Source organism: Cibotium barometz, chromosome 49, assembly GCF_041138505.1.
Source record: "Cibotium barometz isolate CiBa-2024 chromosome 49, ASM4113850v1, whole genome shotgun sequence".
NCBI classification, from domain to species: domain Eukaryota; kingdom Viridiplantae; phylum Streptophyta; class Polypodiopsida; order Cyatheales; family Cibotiaceae; genus Cibotium; species Cibotium barometz.
In genome coordinates, this window is record NC_141094.1 from 14,844,332 (window position 1) to 14,863,966 (window position 19,635).

The window sequence follows — 19,635 nt, forward strand, 5'->3', positions numbered from 1 at the left end:
TTTCCAGAGATCAGTTGCAGATCCGAACTTGTATCTCTTTTGAGAACGTAGTATAGTCACCTTGATTATCATCTATGTGGATGATCGTATTCTCACTAGCAATCATGTGGAGAAAATAGCTGTGACGAAGGTTGCCTTGTGAGAGGAGTTTGAGATGACGGATTTAGGCTTACGTCATTTCTTTTTGGGATTGGAGATTTGGCAGATCCAGAGGGGGTTCTTTGTTTCTCAGCAGCTGTATGTTCATGAGTTGTTAGAGGCCTTTGGGACAAGCCTATTTCATCTCCGATGGACCCGAATTCCAAACTTACTGTTCATGATCCTTGTGAGCAGGTTGATGCCTCCTTGTATTGGAAGCTTGTTGGTTCATTGATTTGGTTGCTGAACACCAGATTGGACTTGAGTTTTCCAGTGCGGCTGTTGAGCTCATTTATGCAGACACCTAAGAAGACTCATTGGGACGCAGGATTGTGGATCTTGTGGTATGTGCAGGGTATGAAGGATCTTGGACTCTTTTATAACACTGGAGGGGGAACGAAGGACTGAGTCCGGTCTTCCATACCTGGACCAAGCACATAGAGACACAATATCACTTTGTTCTTGAGAAGATTTTGGCTGGTGACATCTTGCTTATCTTTTGTTTGATGGAGGACAATGTGGCGGACCTCTTCACGAAGCCTCTACCTCAACAGATGCTCCATCAGCACTCCAGCCCACTGGGGTTGGTTCCACATCCAAGAGCTGAGAGGGGGTGTTAGCAGTCATCTCCTGTCTGTACCATATTACTCAGTAGGGAGTGAGGGCCATTGTTGTGGGTGTGCCCACCCGTGTTTGAGCTTTCTCCATTTTTCCCCCATTGTCCATATTTTTCCACTCGCGGGGGGTGCTGTAGCTTTTTCCCTGGTCGGCTGTAGTTGATTGCTGCCAGGAGGGCCCGTCTGTTGCTGGCTGACCAGGCCTGGTCATGGCCGACCAGGTGGTGCTGGTCGTGGGCCAGCTGACTAGGTTGTTTTGCTGGCCCGCTGGGCCAGGCCTAGTTGTGGCCTTTTATTGGGGCATGTCGGCCTGTTTTGCAGTGGCCGACTGCTGTCGCTTTGCCCATATATATTGGGCACTTGCCCCCCACACTTCTTCTACGGGATATAGTGTATATAGCAGAGTTTATACAGCGTTTCTCTCTCAGCAGTTCTGCGTTTCATTTCTCTCAGGTGTTTGTCTCATTTCCACTGCCCATTCCGACAGCCATAGGGTTAAATGGCAAGGCTGGAAACTGAAGGAAACCAATTAAACTAGCCAAGATCTAAAAACTAAACAAGTCACACTGAGAACCTCTCTACACAGGCAGAACGCTGGCTAATGAGGGGCTGAGGTACCTTGCTGCTGACAAAAGACAGATTTCTGCACCTGTGGCTGCCCATGCCCATGCTGGTGTCTGCCTGCTCTACCCCCTGTGTGCTCCTAGCTATTCGCTTTTGGGTCATTCCGGGCAGCTTGTCCCTGATGGGTTATCTCACAATCATAGTTGCCAGGCATTTCATGAAACACATTTCATGTTTCACGTTTCATACCTCTTTCAAACGTTTCACAATCACTTCATACAGGGGGATACAGGTCCCAAAAGAATCAAAATTTTGGCAGTGATACACTTAGCATACCCTATAGAAGTATAGAACATACACAAAGTGCGAGGCATGGTGAAGAATAGGGAAGCCTTGCAAAAATGCCCTAGTTTGCATGATTCCTTAAAAAGTAAAAAAGGTCAAATCAGCCAAAATTGAGGCTACCAACTTTGAAAACTGGGTGGGTGCACAAGTCTCAAAGATCCCTTTGAGGGAAAATTCCAAGCACAAATCAGCATTTGCAAGGGTTTGGAGCCACTGGTACTGTGCAAACTGAGATGCAGGTATGCTTTTTTTCGGTGTACGGTATGGTTTACTATCACCAAAAACATAGAAAAGATGGAAGACATGGATTTGAAATGCGTCTTGTTGCAACCGTGGCCGCGACTTTTGTCACTTTGTTTTTTCTCATGTAGGCCCAGAGATTTTTAGTATCAAATTGTTTACATGACTGGAAATCTAAATAGCTTGGCTTGAGTCTGTACTAGCAATTCGAGAATCAAATCTTGCTTATGAGTTGAAAGGTGTATCTCTTGTTTTGTGTATTTATGTACTTGTTAGTGTGTAAGGATCAAGACTTTGATGGGCTACATCGAAATAATGGTTGTATGTTTGTAATAGCAGTGAGATGCCCCCACCCGGCCACTTTTTCACGTTTCATTGTGTGCTAGTTGTTGTTTTTGGGGGCAGGGGTGAGCTACTGTTGTGTGATATTGTGGTGGGTCCTATTGGAGGTTTCTCTTCTGAAGTTCCACCCTAAGCACATTTGTACACTTCTTAGAGCATACTTGATCAACATTGCTGTGTGTATGTTTTCTGCGTTGGATTAAATGTTTTTGACAAATTGCTTTGTCCATGCAGATTTGCAATCAAGGGGGGGCAGCCAACTATCAACAGGTTATAAGGCATCATTCTCCTTGCAAAATCGCCCTAATGCGCATGGAGGCTCATTAAGTTCTCAGAGCTCAATGCAATCTCGCAGCAATCAATATCAGAAATACACTTCCCACATCAATGTTGGCCCAGTGCAGGTCTGCATATTTGCCTTCTTTTTTTGATTTCAACAATTATTGTGCATGGCTAAGCTTCAATGCACTTGTAAATAGCAGTTACATGTTAAGGTAAGGTCATGCAAATTCTTGTTTGTGAATGCATTTCTAGGAATGGGAACCCAAGTCTTCAGTGGGAATGTCAAACTCTGTCAGCACAGCTATTCGTGAAAGCGTTCGACGGATTGCAGAGAACAGAAACCGAGTCTCTGAGAAGGCTGATCGGGCAACTGTTGAGCAAGTAAGGTTTATGTAAGGAGTCATCTGAAGTTGGAGATTCTTGGTTTTGAGTTTGAACATTATGCTTTTCTTAGAAATTTTTTTTGAGCAATGTGTATGTATGTATGTATACTTGTCACACAGGCAAAACATACACGTGTATACAAGTTTACAGTTCTCTGTTTTGCTATTTTATGTCGTTGTTTAGTATCTCAGCTCAAAAGGTTTAAGTTCTTATTAAGAAGTGTGTGTATGCTTTTGTGTGTGTGTGTGTGTGTGAAAAAAATAAAAAATAAAATAAAGTTTCTTTAATTATTTTGTTTTGTTTTCTTGTTTTTGTTTTTTGTTTTTAGTTTTTTGTTATTTTTTTTAAGTTTTTAGTTTATTGTTTATTGTTTTGTTTTATTTATTTTTTGTTTGTTTTTTTTGTTTGTTTTTTTGTTTTTGTTAATGTCTTAATTAAAAGTCTTTGTTTGATATTATCTTTTGATTTCCTCTCCTTAGTAGCTAGGTTTGTTAGTTTATTTATTTTTGATCTTTCAAATGCTTTGTTTTTGTCTTTGTCCTTCTTCACTATTATTTCTTTCTCAAATCTCTCAATTCGTAAGTTCAGATTTTTCTGACCTTATGAATGTATATATACATGCACTCATTCATACACATACACATACACATACAAACACACACACATGCATGTAAGTATGCATGCACACACATTGCATACATATACATACATACATACATTATTTATTGACAGATGCTCTTTAAACATTTGGTCCTCTAGAACTGCTTTTTCATGTATGTAGGCAATCGACCCAAGGACAAGGATGGTCCTCTTCAAAATGCTAAATCGAGGGGTTTTCAAAGATATTAATGGGTGCATTTCTACTGGGAAAGAGGCAAGTAGCTTTTCTAGAAGATATTTTTGTGTCATCATGTCATGCTGGGTGTTCAATTGCTTTTTGATTCACGCCATCTTTGCATATTTGTCTTGCACGTACTAACAGACATCAATGTGATGATATAGACATCAATGTACTAATAGACATCAATGTGCTGTATATTGTAGGCAAATGTTTATCACGCAACAACCGAAACTAGTGAGGAGTTGGCAATAAAAATATACAAAACCTCAATTCTAGTGTTCAAGTGAGTCGTTGAAACAACTTTGTGTTTATTTGGCTCAAATGGCACTCTCTTGTCTTGTGATGAAAAGGAGTCACCTACACATTGTTGGGACTGTATGCTCCTCTCCTAGGCATGTGCTTTGGTTTCAGGTAGCTAACCTTTCTAAGAAGAGTTTAAGATGCGCAAATGAGAAAATAAAAATTTAAAGATCCGATGTTTGATGACACCAGAGCGATTGGGCAGTAGCTTGTTGGTAAGAGAAGCGGTAATATGAGCATATCGCTTAATGAACCTCCTATAGAATGATGACAAGCCCTAGAATCCCTTCAATTGAGTGGTATTTGTATGGTATTTCTTGGCGTGGGCCAATTCTTAACACATTTCATCTTCTTGGAATTCACCATAATGCCTTCCTTGCTTACTATATGTCCAAGATACCATGGTGGTTGAGTACTTTAGGTACGATGCGGCACGGTATGGTATGCATACGAGTACGTAAAGTACGCATCGGGATGAGTACTTTCAGTACATTCACTTTTTTTTAAAATGTGTATATAAAAAAACACATTATAAATCATTCATAATTTAGCAATACTGGTACACAAAGATGCACAAAAAACAATTGAAATGCAAATATGTATACTATATAAATGTCAAATGAGCTGCACTGCATACAACATGAAGTCTTGCTGAAGCTAAAATCCTAGTACATACTACAAAATACAAATGCCAATAGCCATATGGCCGGCTCTCACTCATCATCATCCAAGCTTGAAGATGAGGATGATGAGTAGCATCGTTGTCAAGTATGATACCGTATGGAAAAATACGGTACGATATAATTTTTTTTCTTATCGTACGATAAAATATGGTGTTTTAAAAAAATACTTATAAACTTAGGTATTTTGAAGTCCAGCTATGAGTATTTTAGAAAGGAGGGAAGCATCATAGTACAGAGGAAGCTCAAACAGCCATAGATAAGCAAAAAAAAAAGACCGTTACCTATCAAAAAAATTATTTTTTTTTGGAAAAAAATTTGTTTTTGATTTTTTTTTGAAAATTGTTTTTATTTTTTTGAAAAATCTGTACGAATCCGTATGGTATCGTACTGTACGGTATTCCGTACGATAAGCTGCCGTACGCCGTAACGGAAACAACCCTGACGAGTAGTCTCCATCTGCGATATGGCTCCCGCTTCTCCACATCATTTGGTATCTCCTCAACAATGGTGGAGGTGCCAGGTATCTCCTATGGAAGAGTCTGCATTTGGTGCTCTGGACCACCTCTACTGATCGCTTTGGCGGCTCTCCCTTTTTGGAATGTGCACCACGAGTATACACCCTGGTGCCTTTAGAGGTGGAAGGACGAATCTGCTGAGCTGAAAAAGTGAGGGAACTGGTAGTGAGAGCTCGAGTGACTCGTCTATCAATGGCCTCGAGCTCTTTGTGAAACTGTATGTATATCTCCTCTTGCTATGTCGCTCTCCTCGGCATGTTGCTGGTTGCGGCGCTCGAACTCCTCAACATCAACCTATGGAGCATGTGTTTATGGAGCATGTATTCACTAGTAGTTATTAGTGACTAATCACTTTAAGCTTACTATGAACGTTGAAGTGTATGTCGTATTTTTTTAAACTTGTTTTGCTCTATTCATCTTTTGAAGATTCCGAATTAGTCGAAGGTTGGCTCTGCAAAACACCAATCTCTCTAGTTGTGCCGTGCTCAAGCGGTTTCAGATCTTCGTGTGGATAAGAGAGTAGGGCTCCAGTTCCTCTCACAGGTTCCAGAGGAACAATCCTTAAATCCACGAAGATTCAAGTCTTAGTTATAACAAATCTTAAAGCCTACACCCTACATTCGTGACTCTAAAGCCGAATTTTTTATCAATATATATTTTGTATTATTACTCGGGATAATAGCCGGAGTGCAAGGGCTTTTAGTTGAGGTTGATGGTATCCATGTGTCTCCCACCAATCAAGAGGCGTCTTACACACCTCTGGCAGCATAGAAACACCGCGACTATAGAATTCTCCAAGGTTATTGGAGAATCCTATCATCTCTCGATCAATGTTTACCTGCTGCTCATCGGTCAGTACATGACTCATGTACTGATCTCTCATGGATAGAAGCGTCGTGTCCATGAAAAGATCTGCACTCTTGTAGAGAGGATGCAATAGTGTTGCCATACCATGAATTGGATGACGCATCCAATCCCATCTCTCTACAAGGCGCATTATCTCATCCACCTTGTGAATGTCAACAACCATAAGTACATACTACGAAGAGTAATTTATAAATACTAAATATTAAATAGACATTGTAATTTATAATTCAATATTTAGTGTTGACCTGGCTCTGGAGATGACTGTGTATGCTGCAAGCTCTCTCTTCATCTTGTGGAAAAGATGATAGAGTATCCCATGTTAGACCCCTCCATATCTGTGACATGCAAGAGGATAAAGGGGGGTTTTAAGATTATGGTGATGCTATGTGCTTTTGTCCAAAACTCCTCATCTAGCACTTTTCTTTGGATGGTCCTTGTGGCTTCATGATTTGCATTATGCATTTACCTCCAAGGTGGATTAACCACTGATCGGCGAAGAGCATCTCGAACATCATACAAATGCTCCAAGACCAAATACATAGAAGCGAATCTGGTCTTGGAGGGTCGTATGATATCTTTCGCACTATGAGAGCGAAAAATAGCCAATGCTTGGTGCTTCTTTCTAAAGAAAGAAGCTATGCGTGTGGCATGCTTGATGATGGGTGTTAGGCATTTTTCTGAAAGGCATTTTTGGCTTGTGAACATACGTGTGTATGAAGTGTGTGAAGAGGTTGGCCTTGAATGCGTTGCCAGATGCTCAGGGTGGAAGAATTTGGTTTGAGCTTTTTGCAGACCTGTTCGGAGTGAGGCTGGCTGTAGGTGGTGTTAGCTGTTTGGTAGCCTGAATTTGTGTGCGCGTCCAAGTGAGAGTGGACATTGGAAGGTTGCATCTCGAAGGGTGTGGAAGCATGAAGAGTAATTAATCAAAGAAAGGGCCAACGTTACCTTGTGTATGGTGAAATGGAAGAGAGAGAGAGTGGCTATAAGTAAGAAGAAAGATGGCACAAAATATTGAGGAAGGAAAGGGTTAGAAATAAAAAATAAAAAAATGATAATGTTAAACGTGGCCAATTTATTAGAAGGCCACATGGCTGTAAAAGCTGCTACCAACGAAAACCTCCAGAAGGCTGGCGAAGAAGAAAAGTTGGCGGGCAGCAGTGGTGAAGGGTGGTCGCCTCGTAAAAAGAAGCGGCTGCTGGCGCTGCAAAAGAGGAGCCGACGTGAGGGATTTAAAAAAAAAAAGCCTTGGCAACAGTTGGAGCAGTGAAGCTGGCAAGGGCCGACTGGCGCAAGGAGGAGCGCAGCCGTACACACACAGAAGGTGCCTGTGTAGACGTCAAAGGCGAGGAGAGGCTGGCGAGATAGGTTGACAGTCGGGCTGCTACTGGAGGCGACTGGGCTTGTATGAAGTGGCAGCTCGAGTCGGCATGGGAAGAAGGGTCGCCGTTTAGACCTCGTGGATCTGGTGCTCAGAGGTGAAGAGTGTAGAGGCTGGTGAAGATAAGGTAGTAGTCGCCTTGTTTCAAAAAGGACAGTGGGTTGGTGATTCCAGGAGGACCGCCTTGTGCGAGTGAAGAGTGAGGGGGTCACCGAATAGAAGGCTGTGGACCAGTTGTGAGGTGGCCCTTGCTGTGGGGAATTTACAGAGACAGGCAGGGAGAGGCTTCTTCAGAAGACGGCGCAGAGGCTACAATCAGGCACGGGTGAGGTGCTTTTATTAGGTGGCTGTCGTGTTAGAGAAGGCGCCGCCTGGTGGATGAAGGGTCGCTTTCCAGAGCTGCTGCAAGAAGTGGGCCGTGTGGGAGCTAGCGTGGCAGGGCTAAGTGAGTGTCGTCCTGGTGATTCTGCGGCTGCAGTGAGTGGGTGATATAGCCGCCTCTGGACAAAAGAATCAAGAGCCGTGGGTGCAAGCGAAGAGCTGCAGAACCTGGTGAGATGCGAAGGTGGCCGACTGGAAGGTCAGATAGCAACCAAGACAGTGGCCAGTTTTTTGTGGAGGAACCGGGCTAGTGATTGGAGCAAACAAAGGGAAAGCTATATGGGCTAAGGTGACCATCGGGTATATACATATATATTGTTGGAGTGTTCTTTACCGTCATGTATTTAATCTTAGAATTAGGTCCCGATATCGATGAGATTTATTTTGAGGATCCTACACCCTTCGAAATTGTGTTCTCCAATAGTTGCTCTAGTTATTGGTCTGTAGTAATCTATATAGATGACGGGGAATGGTCAGATTGTGAATGGGTTTTGGATGAGGACGGTTCTGAGGACATTTTAGATGTCCAACTCTGTAAAGATGAAGATTTTTACTAAAATATAGGTTTTGGATTGTGTTGTCTGTCTGGTGTGGGAGGGTGGTGTAGAGTGAGAGAGTGATTTTCTTTCCAGCTAGAGAAGCTGGTGGTGCCCCCGTTGGTGTGTGTGTATTCCAAGTTTGCGAGGTGGAAGAGCTGTAGAGGCAGGGTTTTCTTTCTTTTTTTCACCTCACATCCTTCTGGTGCCCCCATTGAGGAGTTGCTCTTTTCTGGCATTGTTTCACCGAGGATTGCTCAAGTGTCTCTTACGAGGGTGTATGCCCCAGAGTAGGAGATTGAAGGAAGGTGTTTTCTGCTTTTTAATCCACTGAGGAGCTTTGAAGAGCTCGTCGCCATCAATTGGCGGTTGCTGAATTAAGGTGGATGTGCAACTGGATTGCACTCTCCAAGGTAATTCAATAAACCACTCTTTGACCTCACCTTCGAATGCTTGGGACAAGAAGCTGGCCTTGACCTCATCACCCCATACGCCAAGAACTTTGCATCTGTCTTCTGCATATGCTATAAACTCGGCCACATCGCCATATCCATTAAATGGAACAGCAGCATCCACATAGTTTAACCACTTGGCTTGGATGCCAAGGTTCGCCCAATAAACATTCATGGCCATCTTATGCCATACACAACCTTAAATAGATCACTTGAGATACCTGGCCACCTGCAGCACTGCTTCCTCTTTAAGCCACAGCCGATCGTCAAATCGATGTCGAATCCACCACCACCACTTTGCACATCCACCTTAATTCAGCAACCGCCAATTGATGGCGACGAGCTCTTCAAAGCTCCTCAGTGGATTAAAAAGCAGAAAACACCTTCCTTCAATCTCCTACTCTGGGGCATACACCCTCGTAAGAGACACTTGAGCAATCCTCGGTGAAACAATGCCAGAAAAGAGCAACTCCTCAGTGGGGGCACCAGAAGGATGTGAGGTGAAAAAAAGAAAGAAAACCCTGCCTCTACAGCTCTTCCACCTCGCAAACTTGGAATACACACACACCAACGGGGGCACCACCAGCTTCTCTAGCTGGAAAGAAAATCACTCTCTCACTCTACACCACCCTCCCACACCAGACAGACAACACAATCCAAAACCTATATTTTAGTAAAAATCTTCATCTTTACAGAGTTGGACATCTAAAATGTCCTCAGAACCGTCCTCATCCAAAACCCATTCACAATCTGACCATTCCCCCTCATCTATATAGATTACTACAGACCAATAACTAGAGCAACTATTGGAGAACACAATTTTGAAGGGTGTAGGATCCTCAAAATAAATCTCATCGATATCGGGACCTAATTCTAAGATTAAATACATGACGGTAAAGAACACTCCAACAATATATATGTATATACCTGATGGTCACCTTAGCCCGTATAGCTTTCCCTTTGTTTGCTCCAATCACTAGCCCTGTTCCTCCACAAAAAACTGGCCACTGTCTTGGTTGCTATCTGACCTTCCAGTCGGCCACCTTCGCATCTCACCAGGTTCTGCAGCTCTTCGCCTGCACCCACGGCTCTTGATTCTTTTGTCCAGAGGCGGCTATATCACCCACTCACTGCAGCCGCAGAATCACCAGGACGACCCTCACTTCAGCCCTGCCACGCTAGCTCCCACACGGCCCACTTCTTGCAGCAGCTCTAGAAAGCGACCCTTCATCCACCAGGCGGCGCCTTCTCTAACACGACAGCCACCTAATAAAAGCACCTCACCCGTGCCTGATTGTAGCCTCTGCGCCGTCTTCTGAAGAAGCCTCTCCCTGCCTGTCTCTGCAAATTCCCCACAGCAAGGGCCACCTCACAACTGGTCCACAGCCTTCTATTCGGTGACCCCCTCACTCTTCACTCGCACAAGGCGGTCCTCCTGGAATCACCAACCCACTGTCCTTTTTAAAACAAGGCGACTACTACCTTATCTTCACCAGCCTCTGCACTCTTCACCTCTGAGCACCAGATCCACGAGGTCTAAACGTGATCCTTCTTCCCATGCCGACTCCAGCTGCGACTTCATACAAGCCCAGTTGCCTCTAGTAGCAGCCCGACTGTCAACCTATCTCGCCAGCCTCTCCTCGCCTTTAACGTCTACACAGGCACCTTCTGTGTGTGTACGGCTGTGCTCCTCCTTGCACCAGTCAGCCCTTGCCAGCTTCACTGCTCCAACTGTTGCCAAGGCTTTTTTTAAAAAAAAATCCCTCACGTCGGCTCCTCTTTTGCAGCGCCAGCAGTTGCTTCTTTTTACGAGGCGACCACCCTTCACCACTGCTGCCCGCCGACTTTTCTTCTTCGCCAGCCTTCTGGAGGTTTTCGCTGGCAGCAGCTTTTACAGCCATGTGGCCTTCTAATAAATTGGCCACGTTTAACATGATCATTTTTTTATTTTTTATTTCTAACCCTTTCCTTCCTCAATATTTTGTGCCATCTTTCTTCTTACTATCCACATATAGCCACTCTCTCTCTCTTCCATTTCACCATACACAAGGTAACGTTGGCCCTTTCTTTGATTAATTACTCTTCATGCTTCCACACCCTTCGAGATGCAACCTTCCAATGTCCACTCTCACTTGGACGCGCACACAAATTCAGGCTACCAAACAGCTAACACCACCTACAGCCAGCCTCACTCCAAACATGCCTGCAAAAAGCTCAAACCAAATTCTTCCACCCTGAGCATCTGGCAACGCATTCAAGGCCAACCTCTTCACACACTTCATACACACGTATGTTCACAAGCCGAAAATGCCTTTCAGAAAAATGCCTAACATACTTAGCCAACCCCCCAGCCTACGGTAGGCATTTATGCCAAGCAGCAGCATCATACACTTCATCTGTCTTTGTTCCGGGGTATAGTCATCCCCCTCTGCCTGCACCTTCACCTCTGTCCCATTTATTATAAACAACAAACTGACACACAAACCATAACACCTACTTCACACACCAAACTCAAATGGAAGCCATATGTACATCCCCAATACTTGATTTCACCAAATGCCACCCGGGTCAAACGGCCAGCAATATATGGCCCAAGACCTTTGCATCGTTGTCCTTTCCCCACGTGGGTCAAATACTAGCTGCAGTGATATTTCATCCATCTCCACCCCTCTGCTATTCCCATAGTCCTGTAACTCGCTGCACCAATCATCATCATTGTCCGAATATAGCACATCTAACATATTCTCCAGTTCCAACTGGCACCTAGCCTCTGCCAATTGTTGGCTACGCATTTCTTGAACTCGCTGCAAGGCCTTGGATACCATTACCTGTTGCTCTGCATCTATTTCCACTTCCGGGTCATCAAAACCCCAGTCTTCATCATCATCCAGCATTTTCAACACTGCATCCTCGGTGCAAGCATTCCAGTAACTCCACAAGGTGCAACCTATTTGCAACATTAATAAAGCCAACCCCCCTGTTACAACAAACACTGCAACAACCTGCATATAGCATGATATTTCATCTAGCAACACAGGGCTGACCAACGGCAGCTTCACTTCAATCTCTTGGACTTGTTCCCTGACCATATCCACCTCATCACCGCTCTTATCTTCATCATCAAACAGCACCCCTAACTCTTCATCCACCACTTGGGCATAGCATATGCTTAACAAGTTTCCACCCCAATACAATAAAGACATGGCCAGTTCACTAATGGCCATCAACAAGCAAGCATTTTGAACCATACTAGCCATAACATTTATACTCACAAAACCTTGCACTTGTGTGGTCTCCACTTCCTGCTTCCAACCTTGGTCTACAACCTGTACATCATCATCCAGGCTCACAGGCAACCTCTGCAACTCCATAACTTCAAGTGAATGGCCATTTGCATTAGCCATAGCATACACACCTTCTGCTGGTAATTCTTCTTCAAGGCTTGAAAAGTCGTCCACATCACTAGGCACACCTGCATACACATTTACCACATCATTGGGGATTACCTCCGCTACAAGCCGCTCCTGGCACTGAGCATTCAAATTGTTTTCAAACACTTCATTGCTTTCATTCTCCTCAACACTTGCCAAGTCGTCGGTCATCTCATCTTGGACAAGGTCTTCACATAGCAATGTCTCTTCGACACAAGAGAAGGCATCACCAACATTGTCGTCCCTTACAAAACCATTCCCTTCACCCAAAGGTGTCACCGTCATCGACGGATCTTCTTGGCCTCTGCCCTCTTTCTCATCTTCAAGTGAAGCACTCTCTTCACTGTCATCAGCACTCGCAGTATCTTCATCCTCATCTCTTTCATCCGATGTATCGGTCTCTAGCCATATTGTTGGAGGCAATTCCAAGTAGCTCAAATCCACAAGGCATCTCAAAGCTTGCTGGTCTTTGTCATCGCTTGACTCTGCTCTTGTCTCCAAGGCTTCTTTACTCTTCTGCACCACTTGAGTGGATTTCATCATCACTAATGCCTCCTGCTGGAAACTCTTCATAGCTGCAAGCTCATCTCTGGCTGCCCTATAGGCCCTTAGGTTCATGTCCTTCAACTGTACCAATGTTATCTCATCAAAGAATGAGACCTTTACATAAGCTCCCCAGACCACATTGAAAGCGGCTTCATATTCTCCTATCAGCTGCCATTGCTCCTTCAAAGCATGCAAGGCGTTTAAACACAATCCTTGATCGAAATGTGCCAACAACTGGTATCGGATGGCCTTCCAACTGGATTGCACTCTCCATGGTAATTCAATAAACCACTCTTTGACCTCACCTTCGAATGCTTGGGACAAGAAGTTGGCCTTGACCTCATCACCCCATACGCCAAGAACTCGGCATCTGTCTTCTGCATATGCTATAAACTCGGCCACATCGCCATATCCATTAAATGAAACAGCAGCATCCACATAGTTTAACCACTTGGCTTGGATGCCAAGGTTCGCCCAATAAACATTCATGGCCATCTTATGCCATACACAACCTTAAATAGACCACTTGAGATACCTGGCCACCTGCAGCACTGCTTCCTCTTTAAGCCACAGCCGATCGTCAAATCGATGTCGAATCCACCACCACCACTTTGCACATCCACCTTAATTCAGCAACCGCCAATTGATGGCGACGAGCTCTTCAAAGCTCCTCAGTGGATTAAAAAGCAGAAAACACCTTCCTTCAATCTCCTACTCTGGGGCATACACCCTCGTAAGAGACACTTGAGCAATCCTCGGTGAAACAATGCCAGAGAAGAGCAACTCCTCAGTGGGGGCACCAGAAGGATGTGAGGTGAAAAAAAGAAAGAAAACCCTGCCTCTACAGCTCTTCCACCTCGCAAACTTGGAATACACACACACCAACGGGGGCACCACCAGCTTCTCTAGCTGGAAAGAAAATCACTCTCTCACTCTACACCACCCTCCCACACCAGACAGACAACACAATCCAAAACCTATATTTTAGTAAAAATCTTCATCTTTACAGAGTTGGACATCTAAAATGTCCTCAGAACCGTCCTCATCCAAAACCCATTCACAATCTGACCATTCCCCCTCATCTATATAGATTACTACAGACCAATAACTAGAGCAACTATTGGAGAACACAATTTCGAAGGGTGTAGGATCCTCAAAATAAATCTCATCGATATCGGGACCTAATTCTAAGATTAAATACATGACGGTAAAGAACACTCCAACAATATATATGTATATACCTGATGGTCACCTTAGCCCGTATAGCTTTCCCTTTGTTTGCTCCAATCACTAGCCCTGTTCCTCCACAAAAAACTGGCCACTGTCTTGGTTGCTATATGACCTTCCAGTCGGCCACCTTCGCATCTCACCAGGTTCTGCAGCTCTTCGCCTGCATCCACGGCTCTTGATTCTTTTGTCCAGAGGCGGCTATATCACCCACTCACTGCAGCCGCAGAATCACCAGGACGACCCTCACTTCAGCCCTGCCACGCTAGCTCCCACACGGCCCACTTCTTGCAGCAGCTCTAGAAAGCGACCCTTCATCCACCAGGCGGCGCCTTCTCTAACACGACAGCCACCTAATAAAAGCACCTCACCCGTGCCTGATTGTAGCCTCTGCGCCGTCTTCTGAAGAAGCCTCTCCCTGCCTGTCTCTGCAAATTCCCCACAGCAAGGGCCACCTCACAACTGGTCCACAGCCTTCTATTCGGTGACCCCCTCACTCTTCACTCGCACAAGGCGGTCCTCCTGGAATCACCAACCCACTGTCCTTTTTGAAACAAGGCGACTACTACCTTATCTTCACCAGCCTCTGCACTCTTCACCTCTGAGCACCAGATCCACGAGGTCTAAACGGCGACCCTTCTTCCCATGCCGACTCCAGCTGCCACTTCATACAAGCCCAGTCGCCTCCAGCAGGAGCCCGATCGTCAACCTATCTCGCCAGCCTCTCCTCGCCTTTGACGTCTACATAGGCACCTTCTGTGTGTGTACGGCTGCGCTCCTCCTTGCGCCAGTCAGCCCTTGCCAGCTTCACTGCTCCAACTGTTGCCAAGGCTTTTTTTTAAAAAAAATCCCTCACGTCGGCTCCTCTTTTGCAGCGCCAGCAGCCGCTTCTTTTTACGAGGCGACCACCCTTCACCACTGCTGCCCGCCGACTTTTCTTCTTCGCCAGCCTTCTGGAGGTTTTCGCTGGCAGCAGCTTTTACAGCCATGTGGCCTTCTAATAAATTGGCCACGTTTAACATTATCATTTTTTTATTTTTTATTTCTAACCCTTTCCTTCCTCAATATTTTGTGCCATCTTTCTTCTTACTATCCACATATAGCCACTCTCTCTCTCTTCCATTTCACCATACACAAGGTAACGTTGGCCCTTTCTTTGATTAATTACTCTTCATGCTTCCACACCCTTCGAGATGCAACCTTCCAATGTCCACTCTCACTTGGACGCGCACACAAATTCAGGCTACCAAACAGCTAACACCACCTACAGCCAGCCTCACTCCGAATAGGCCTGCAAAAAGCTCAAACCAAATTCTTCCACCCTGAGCATCTGGCAACGCATTCAAGGCCAACCTCTTCACACACTTCATACACACGTATGTTCACAAGCCAAAAATGCCTTTCAGAAAAATGCCTAACATATGGCAACAGTCCATTGCTCAATAATGCATCAATCAATGTCCCTCAAAGTGTTTCCAAGCACGTTTGGGCATCAATTGCAAAATCTCAATGTAAAACCATAAACATATCCATTGCATTGTCTTTCATAATCATTGCCAAATTGACATCAATACCAATGCCAATGAATCTGCGTCGATGAAGTGCTACTTACCGATCTCCCGGCCAAGTCTTCCCATTCCCTTACCAAAGTTTAGAATCAGATGGCAAGGGTTGAGGCCATGTCTTCACACCATGTACCTAATCCCCTTTTGTACTGCTTTACCATGGCACTCACGTCACGAAAGGTTCAAGACGCTCTCCTCTTTGGCCACTCTACCTAGTGTCAAAGGTACCCTCTCAATGGCTCTCATCATACTAGATGCTACAAGCATTTTGCAATTGAAATTGAATCTAATGAAAGCTTGCAATCCAAGTATGTTTGAGAGTTTACTTACAAAGATAGCATGTTCTCATGCTCATTTCAAAATTCCCATCTCATAAGGCATAACACTTACTTCCAACAACCAATCCACTCAAAGGCTAGGCCAAAAGGACATGAAGCAAAACCAGCCACATTATATGCAATCCCAAGTAATCATAGTTCACCCATTAAGCATCAATCTACCATTCTCCAAGTATATTGATTCAATGGCAATCAAATCAATATCACATATGTGAGCATATGGCTTCCAGTTCTTCTATGCTTATCATGTTACATGCACCGAGGTTGATCGTGGTAACGCGCAACAGGGCGTTCTTTATACCTTTATGTGGTGAGAATATGTAGCATCAACTTGAGAGAATAGGGAGAGAGTAGAGAATATAGAATGTAGAAGACGACACCAGATTGGGTTCCAATACCCAGTGAAGCACACCCCCCCGCCCCCCCTCCCCGCAAGCAGGAGTATTTGCTTATATTATTCTTTCGAGAAATGTTGTACAATGCTGAGTACAAATGTTATGAATGCCCAACGCAAGGACGAGGAGGCCCAACCATCGGCGAAGTATCCAGCTATCGCGAGGCTCTACTGAAGACTCTCCTTGGCCAACTGATGCCAGTCCAGATGGCTGAAGGACTGCACATATGCTGGCTGAGATGCAGAGTGACTTCCTTGTTGCCTGGAGATGAGTAGGATGCTGCAAACTGTAGTCGCTTTCTGTTGAATACCTGAATGTTGAAGTGGGAAATAAGTCCATGCTTTTATACCCCCCTCAAACAGCAGTCGGCTGGTGCAAAAAGCCTCCACGATTGGGTAGACCTAGTTGGCCGCTGTAAATATATCTCATGACTGCTGTAAAAGCCTGTTTGCTGATGAAAATACCCTCACGAGTGCTGAAAAGCCAGTCGGCCACCTAGCATTAAATGTTGGTCGGGTACTGTACCTTCAGTCGGCTGGCTCATAAATGCTCACGACTATCCTATGCACAGTCGATTGCCCACCATACCTAGTCAGGTGCTGCCCGATTGTGAGGCAAGGCCATGGCTGCCTTGGGGCTGGCCCCCTTCTATGTGAATGCACCTAAAAGGATTTATATGCAACTACTGCGAAGGTTGACACATACATGCTGCTGAATGATGCTTTTGTAAGAATGGGTACTATGTTGTGATACCCATAAAGAAATGCTGCAAGAACTGCACAACACTGTATATGGACAGCAAGCATAAAGGAGAAAAGAAGATCACTGCTGAATATCACCAAAAAAGGTAGTACATCACATGGAGCAGCATGAGGGAGGTCCCGTAGATGCTGCCTATCATCGCAGAAGCTGAAAAGAGAGAGAATCTGAGGGAAAAGGGAGCCAGCCCTTTTATACTACCTCAGTATGCTGGTCGTAGCAGGCCGACAGCATGGTTGTAGCAAGAAAATGCTATAAAATGCCTAAAAAATACCAAAAAATGGTAGAAAAAATGTTGAATTACCTCTGCTAAGATATTCCAATGCAGGGCTTCATATGGAGCTAGATACAAGCATGAGTATGCATGAGAAAGCCCATCTGGGGATGAAACAATTTCCAACACCTCCTCTTCAGCACGAGATGGGTGGACTAGGTCCGGTACGTTGCAAAAATCCTCCAAAGAGTCTGAAGGAACAACCTCCTCATAAAAGGCACAAAGCTCGTGAAGATATGGTACATTTGAATACCGAGAAGGTCTCTTGAAGAAGCCACGAGAAGATGAAACAACAGGATCAATCTGGAGAGAGAAGCCCTCGGGAGATGAAACCATAGATAGCTTTGAAAAATGTTGTACCTCCTCTGCATCTGTAACAAGTATCGGGACCGAAGTAGAATCCTCCTCTGAAGAAGAAGAAACTGAAACAACCATTGGAACAAACTGATCATCAGTGATAGCTGAATTTGCCAGGTTCGAAGTAGGAACAGGCTCAAAGATAGTGGAAGATGCCAAGAAGGAGAAGCAACTGCCAGGAGAGAAGCCACCAAAGTAGGAAGCTCCAGAATGTGAGGATATCTCAACAAAATCATCCACTTGCTCTGTAGAAGAACCATTATCCTCCTCTGAAAGAGAGGAGAGAAAATCTGCAATAATAGCATCAGCATGGAACAATACAAGAGAAGGAAGATACTCATCCAAAGGGATGAGAGGGGAAGAGAAGAGACTCCCCAAGAGGGGAGAATGGTGATCTCCAGAAGCCATCACCTCCAAGAGCCCAAGCCTCCTTTAGAAATACTAGAAGAGAGGGTGGGTGAGAGGGAACCAGAAAGAGAAGAGAATAGAATGACTCTCCAGTGGTAAAGGCTGTAAAGCAGCGCTGTAGAGAGAAATTGCAGCACTTGAGGCAGTCCCGAGTGAAAACGCAGCTCCACAGGAAAACGCAGGTTACTGATGAAGAAAATGCAGCAAGTGAACAACTCCTATATGCTGAAAACAGTCAACAGCAACATGGGAATACATAACGCAGGTCCCTGTGGATGTTACCCGCTCTGATACCATGTAAGAATGGGTATTATGCTGTGATACCCATAAAGAAATGCTGCAAGAACTGAACAACACTATATGTGGAGAGCAAGCATAAAGGAGAAAAGAAGATCACTGCTGAATATCACCAGAAAAGGTAGTACATCACGTGGAGCAGCATGAGGGAGGTCCTGTAGATGCTGCCTATCACTGCAGAAGCTGAAAAGAGAGATAATCTGAGGGAAAAGGGAGCTAGCCCTTTTATACTACCTCAGTATGCTGGTCAGCCAGCTGTAGCAGGCCGACAACATGGCTGTAGCAAAAAAATGCTATAAAATGCCTAAAAAATACCAAAAAATGGTAGAAAAAAATGCTGAATAATCTCTGCTAAGATATGCCAATGCAGGGCTTCATATGGAGCCAAATACAAGCATGAATATGCATGGGAAAGTCCATCTGGGGATGAAATAATTTCCAACAGCTTTCTCCAAGTGGGTTAAGAGGACTGACAACGAACTGAGCTCTAAGGCTTAGAGATTGACCTGCGTAGCTCTTGCCCGACTGTCCCTGGACTGAGGGCTCACAATGGGGTCACGACATACGACAAATAATCCTAGAAAAGGTATGTCACATGCACCCTACACTGGGGTACACAGTGTCACACTGGCATGGTCTTCAATGCAGCATTTGTACAGAAGTAGATATCTGGCACAGTGGCATGTGTGGACATGTTGGTAGACATCTCAACGCATCTTAGGCCAATAGAATGACCTCTCTAAGTTCTCCAAGGTACTGTTGATTACTCTTATGACTCCCAACCAGATAATCATGGGCATCATGGAGAAGGACTTGATGCTTGTCTTTGAGTACATAAAGGTGGTTCTTGAAAAACAACCAACCATCGTGTATACTGTAATGGCCTGGATCGGAGTTGAGGGCCAACTGATATTGAGTCCCGAACTCTGAAGAATCCGGATACTGTGCCTTCGTACTGTCTAAGTCTTTGTCTTGAATTTCAAGCATAGTGGATTCCTACAATGTCTGAATAGTGCCCTTATGCGTACGAGCATCGACAACGGGGTTATGCTTGCCCGGAACGTATTCAATCATTTTCCCAAACTGCTGGAACAATTGACTCCATTGAGACTGTCTGTCACTCCATTGAGCACTAGGCGTGGTTTGCAACCATTTAAGTGCCTGGTGATCTGT

At 44.7% G+C, this 19,635-nt stretch overlaps 1 protein-coding gene across 1 annotated transcript in view; it reads left to right on the top strand.

Annotated features, from left to right (window-relative positions):
• LOC147610333 (uncharacterized) overlaps positions 1-19,635 on the top strand; it is a 52,266-nt gene that overhangs the window by 12,581 nt on the left and 20,050 nt on the right. The window contains exons 2-5 of the mRNA XM_086786632.1: positions 2,481-2,650; positions 2,781-2,909; positions 3,694-3,786; positions 3,957-4,036. Coding sequence (XP_086642758.1) covers positions 2,481-2,650; positions 2,781-2,909; positions 3,694-3,786; positions 3,957-4,036 — 472 coding nt within the window. The remainder of the gene's footprint in view (positions 1-2,480; positions 2,651-2,780; positions 2,910-3,693; positions 3,787-3,956; positions 4,037-19,635) is intronic.